This window comes from Cyphomyrmex costatus, unplaced genomic scaffold (genome assembly GCF_001594065.2).
Source record: "Cyphomyrmex costatus isolate MS0001 unplaced genomic scaffold, Ccosl1.0 scaffold283, whole genome shotgun sequence".
Lineage (NCBI taxonomy): Eukaryota > Metazoa > Arthropoda > Insecta > Hymenoptera > Formicidae > Cyphomyrmex > Cyphomyrmex costatus.
The window spans coordinates 325500-332054 of record NW_017276944.1 but is presented as its reverse complement, the minus strand read 5'-3'; the positions used below and the strand labels follow the sequence as shown (position 1 = coordinate 332054).

Sequence of the window (6555 nt, the reverse complement as noted above, 5' to 3'; positions counted from 1 at the left end):
ATGAATAAACAAAAAAAAGATCTTAAGAATAAAATAAAGTTTGAAAGTAAAATACTGGATAATACCAGTAATTATTCTAAAATAAAAATATTTCCTAATATCGAAAATTTTGATATTGAAGAAATTAAGAAGACGCAAGAAAATTCTTTAAAAAATCCGAATATCTCAAAAAATGTACATAATCGTAGTGTTATTACATATCTGAGAACAATATCACTTTAAATAAAACTATTCATATAGTCAAATTTGATAACAAGATTGCTTGCGAAATTATTCAAAATGAACAAACAAATGAAACTGTGGAAATTTTTGCAAAGAAGATTAAGATAACAACTGATAAATATGACAAAATTAACTGTATGTCAAAAGATATATTCTATTCTACCAATTTTGATTTAGTTTCCCTTGTAAAAAAGTACTACTGAGCACTAGGAGTACTTTTCTACAAGGGTGATTTATTAGAAGCTACTATCTCACAAGATAATAATTCGTTTCTTTCTTGTATTAATAATGAAGCATATATTGCATACAGATCAGAATAAAGTCCAAAAAAGTATATCGAAAAATCAAATACAAACCAGTAACGATCAATCAATAGAAAAATCGGACGATAGTTTGGATGAAGTTTCGAGTAAGCGACGGAAATTAATAAATGAAAGTGTACACAGTATCAGTGTTAGAAACGTAAATGACGATATAGTAACGTTTCAAAGAAATACATTAATAATGGAACAGCAAAATTATGAGATAAATGAATCAGATCAGAACGAATCATTGAATACAAATTCAAGAGGGCATACAGCAGGATCAGAAACTTCTATTAATTACCAATCTAATCCATATAGGCATGAAGGTATTTTTATACTTTTTCAAATATTTGCATTATTTAATTGTTTCGTAAAATGTAATCTGAATTTTGAATAGTTGACTGGAATGAATTGGAAGCTATTAACGAAGATGAATTGGAGGAACAAGAGAGAGGTGAAGATGAGAACAAATTCGAAATGCTTGATTGCCCAAAAATAAAAAAAATATCTCCTAATTGGCATATTGTACCGGAAATGATAAATCGCCAAATAGGTAGTAATCCATTATTCCAAAGACGGTTTTATGGTTCCTTATATGCAGTAGAGCGGATGAATCTTATGTATAAACTTCATGAAGAAGACTTGGTAAATTGTTCATCTTATAAATGTTATACATTGAGCTACGCTATTTATACATGATTTATACATTGCATTGAAATCATCGCTAAGCTATTCTTGCATTATTATTTATTGGTATATACATTTTCATGTTTGATTATTATTTATAGGATTGTATAATAAATGGCTTAGATTTTAATGAAAATGGAAATTTATTAGCGAATGGCGTTTCTAATACAATTTCTATTTGGGATTGGACTGTAGGGAAAAGGCTCTACTGTATTACAATCAATAGCATCTCTGTAATATGTGTATGTATTTATAATTATAATTAAAGCATTTTGCGATTAGAATATTTTATAATAGTTATTTTGATGTAATTATATACACTACTCAACAAAATTAAAGGATCCCTTACTGTTCCACCCTGCACAAATAGGCAAATTTCGAGATAGAATAACTTCATCAAAAATCATCGTGTATCGTTTTAAAAAAAGCATTTTAAAGCTTGAAATCTCTACTTTTCAGACCGGTACTTTAAAAAACGGTCTTACTGATATTTTGTGAAGTTACACAAACATAAATAAAAGTGCGTCAAACCTAAAAATTTTTTACGAAGTTTGAGAAGTTCCACCGCACGAATTAAAAATTGTGCACAAATGCGGTTTACAGCTTTCGAAAGAATGAATCTTTACCTTTAATTTATTTTTTTATCAACCTCTGTACGATTCTTTTTTCACCGAGTTATTCAACGTTTAAGTAAAAATGACCTTTTTGCTAAATAACTCGGTGAAAAAAATCGTACAGAGTTCAACAAAAAAGCAAATTAAAGGTAAATATTCACTCTTTCGAAAGCTATAAACCGCATTTGTGAAAATTTTTACTTGGCTCCGTGGAACTTCACGTAAAAAATTTTGAGATCTGATGCATCTTCATTTATGTTTGTGTAACTTTATGAAATATCAGTAATACGGTTTTTTAAAGTACAGGTCTGAAAAGTACAGATTACAAGCTTTAAAATGCTTTTTTAAAAACCTCGATATGATGATTTTTGATAAAGTTATTCTATCTCGAAATTTTCCTATTTTAGCAGGGTGGAACAAGTGATCCTTTAATTTTGTTGGGTAGTACATTAATAGAAAATGTTTATTAATTTTTTTCTAGAATACATTTCAAAACGTCTTCGAGAAAAATTTTACTCGAAGTATATAGTATACGTAACATATACATATAGGGGAAAATGTCCTAAATCGGACCGTGTTCCAAGTCGGATCTTTTTAATTTAAATAAATACGGTTAATCAGATTTGCGTGCTATTTATAATGTAAAGTCCTTATTAAGACACCGAACATGTGACAGCAGTTTGGCAGTACTTTGTCATAACGTTCGATCATAGAATAAACATAAATATATATTTCGGTTATCATGCAAAAAATAAAAAAAAATTCTTGTAAATTATTATTTAAAAGATGTTAAAAATTTGAACGGTAATTGATTTAAGATAATTAAAGAGTGTATAGAATTAAAAAATATCAAGAGTTTTGTAATTACTTTTGTAAAATTTGTTTCAATAATAGTTCAATAAAAGAACCTGTGTCCAAATCGGACCTTCTTTTAGGATATCCAAATCGGACCTATACAAAAAACACTAAAAAGACAAGTAAGCCAGCTAATTCATCGAAGAAAAGTTCGCCACAACCCGGTTGTAGTACTGGTGATTGACCGACCAGATCTGGTCTAAGGAACACTAAATCAATAAAATATCCTGTGTCATCAGACTCAGATTGATAGAATTTTTTATTGATTTTAATTCTAATAATCTAATTTAATTATACTCAATAGTAACAAAAGTTAATTAAAATATTTTTTAAAATTCTATCTAAAAGTCCATAAAAATAGAATAGTCCATAAGAATGGAAAATGCATTTTTACATTTTCCATTATAGTTCAACACAGGTATAAGAGATACGTCAAAATGGTCTAAAGCAAAAATGAAGAAAATTAAATGATCTTTCGAATGACACCATTGGTTTTATGATCGGACTTTATTTACGCCTTATACACAGAGAACAAAAACTGCAAATAAGTCCGATTTAGATCACTCTCCTCTATACTGTAGTAAATAATCTTGCTCGGAAAAGACATTTTGAAATAATGCCTTAATCAGTTTTCCTAATTTAATTGTATGAGTTTAGATGAAGTGGTTGCCGTTAAAATATTTTATAATTATGTCTGGTGAAGACGGTTGGATACGTTTGTTAGGTACTGAATATACCATGTCGCACAAATTGGCAAAGCATCATGGAAGATCGTATAAATTGGCTGTGCATCCTCAAACACCTCATGTAATCATTTCTGCTGGAAGTGATTCAAGAGTGTTATCCATAGATATTCGGGAGAGCGAACCAAACGAGTGAGTATTAATTGCGATTAAAAAATTCAAATATATAGGATGTTCGGAATTTAAATGTCAAAACTTCGAGAGCGTGTAAGGGATCGATAAACTGAGAAAAAAAAGTCCTGTAGATATATGTTCGTTTTTATTTTGTTTTGAAAAGAATCGCAAAAAAAGATAAAACATAGTCTCTTTTATTTTTGTAGATTTTTATTATTAATTTTCACATTGTATTTATTCTTGTTTAATTCGGTACATATTGTTCAAAACGTTGGCTTCTTGCACTTGCTACAATGAAAGCATTGCATCTAGTACAGACAACTCGTGTTGTTGCAGCTGAATACTGATCTGGGTACCTATCATGGAACAAAGTCGAAATGGATTCCGATCGGAATTATTCCGTTTTCTCTAAAAACCACAATAGAATCTATAGGGAATATTTGAACAATTCCGATCGGAATCCACTCCGATTTTGTTCAATGATAGGTACCCTGGTGATATTATATTTGTTGCAGCCTCGATTAGATTTCTCACTTGTTCTTTGAATTGATTGACAATGAATAAACTTCCTGCTTCAGGACCCCTCATACAAAAATTAAATCCAGTGGTGTCAAATCAAGTAATCGGGATTGTCAAGATATTATTCCTCCATGACTCGTTTTATACCGAGCACTTTTGATATGCGTATTAACTAATTTTCTATTAAATAATCTTAATTTCAGCAATGTATTTAAAGAATAATGTATTAATTAAATTAGTAAAATATGCATCAAAATAATTAATTAAATACACATATCATGTATATGTTTATATATAACGCTGAAATTATGATAATTCAATAGAAAGTTACTGGTTAGTACTCGTATCAATTGCATGTAAACTAGGCTCATGTCTAAGAACAAAGCAATTTATACATTTTATCTGTATTGCGATTTTCTCCAAAATGAAGCAAAAACAAGCATATCTCTATAGGATTTTTTTTCTTAGTTTGATCCCTCTTTTCCGAAGTTTTAACATTTAAATTCCAGATAGCTTGTATAATGATATATATGTTTTTATATGCTGTTTACGGTTTACGGCATATCTACAGATTGTATTAATTTTTTAAATCAAGAGTTCAATTGTGATTCATACTCGAGATTATATTGGATTTCAATAACTGCACTGAATAACCGATCAAGTTACAAGTAGGCTCAATGAATACATATTATATATATATATGTATATTATATATATACATATATGTGTGTATAACAGGCTTCACTTTCACTATGATAAAAATGTTTATTTTTTCTTTTTAATTAATATACCATACTCTTTTATAACATATCCAGCTTTATAATATATGTAATTATTTAATGTATCCATAGGTTACTTGTAGTAGAGGAAAATTCGTCAAAGGTATTATTATATAGTGTACATTCTAATCCTTCGAATAGTAATGAATTTTGCGTTGCTGGTAAATCCTACTATACAATGGTATATGATCGGCGAAAAGTTTCGAAGCCGCTTTATAAACTATGGCCCAATAATGTGGTACGTTGTTTTGTGTTAAGTCTATATTACTAAAAAAATTTACCATTATTCAAAGCAATGGAATTATAATTTTTATACATGCATTTAATTATATATATAATTTCAATGTTTTAGGAAAACAACAAAAATGTATTCGTAATGTCTGCTATGTATAATTATAACGGAACAGAAATTCTTGCTTCGTATAATAACAAATACCTATTCCTATTTAATAAATTAATGTCGGATCGTGGAGATTACGGCCATATGTATCAGAATTATACTGACAATAAATCACTATGTAGGTTATACATAAAATATAGATACATTATTTTTGCGAGACTCTAGATCTTTTATTAATTCTTTAATCTTTTTTATGCGCGCGTTTGAATACAATATATAGTAAGTATTAATATGCAAAAAACAGGAGTCGATGATACTGTTTAACTTTCGTTTAATGTACGTGCGTGCGTGCGTTGCTAAGAGATTTCTTTTTAAAAATCTTTCTACAGAGAATCTATTTTGGAATTTTCTAGTATAGTTGAAAAAAGCGAAGCTTTAAAAAATTCTGATTTATTAATATTTAAATTACTTGCCTTCTGTTGGTTAATTACAGTACTAGGAAACAACTTTTTCGGACCTAAAAGCGAATATATTGTATCTGGATCCGCTAATAAAATATGTATTTGGGACAAAAATTCGGAATCTATTGTACAGCATATGGTAGGAGATAAAGAATCTGTAAGTCATAAACTTAATGTAAATAAATTTTCATAAATTTGATGTAAATAAATTTCTTTTATTTGCAGTATAAAGGAAAAAATAACGATACTTCTCAAAATTTAATTTATAGGTAAATTACTTAGAGGGTCATCCGCATATTCCTATTCTTGCGACAAGCGGATGTGATCATAACATTAAGCTATGGATGCCTTCGAAAGGAAAACTTTCAATGTTAGAGTCATTCGGAAATGTACGTATATGTAAAAATTATTTCTTTATAATCTCTTATCTTACTTGTTTTATCGTGTCATTTAAGAGCAATTTTGGTATCACATTCTATAAAAAGAAATACGGTGAAATGCAGTAGACTAATTGCATCTATAAACATATGTGTGGTTTGTCGATATATATGCACATCGATAAATATACAGTGGGAAGGGAAGGAAGAGAGTGGTGGGAGGAAGAGAAAGAAAGCGAGAGAATTTTTGATTATAATATATACCCTTAACATTTTTGTCGATTATACTTAATTGGCTATACATCACACACTATTGCGTTTCTTCTAGCATTTTGATACGCACTCGAGGATGCCATTATTACGTAATTATGAACTTGAAAATTCAAATCGAGACGAAGATAACAGCATCGACGACGACGATGATGATGATATCTTCGATGATGACTCCGATGATGGCTTCTCGACGGATAACTCATCTATCGAGGATAATCAATCCGAAAGCGGCGATGTTGAAAGAATACACTGTCCACCATCTTAAA

The 6555-nt window shown here is 29.3% G+C and overlaps 1 protein-coding gene across 1 annotated transcript; it reads left to right on the top strand.

Annotated features, from left to right (window-relative positions):
- On the top strand, positions 1–6554 carry LOC108775108 (DDB1- and CUL4-associated factor 8). The gene is given in 12 exon segments (XM_018541391.1): positions 1–195; positions 198–398; positions 450–512; positions 514–853; positions 925–1172; positions 1316–1454; positions 3336–3558; positions 4911–5076; positions 5191–5356; positions 5672–5814; positions 5909–6028; positions 6345–6554. Coding segments are annotated over 12 exon segments (2214 nt in total).
- The last annotated feature ends 1 nt before the right edge of the window (position 6555 follows it).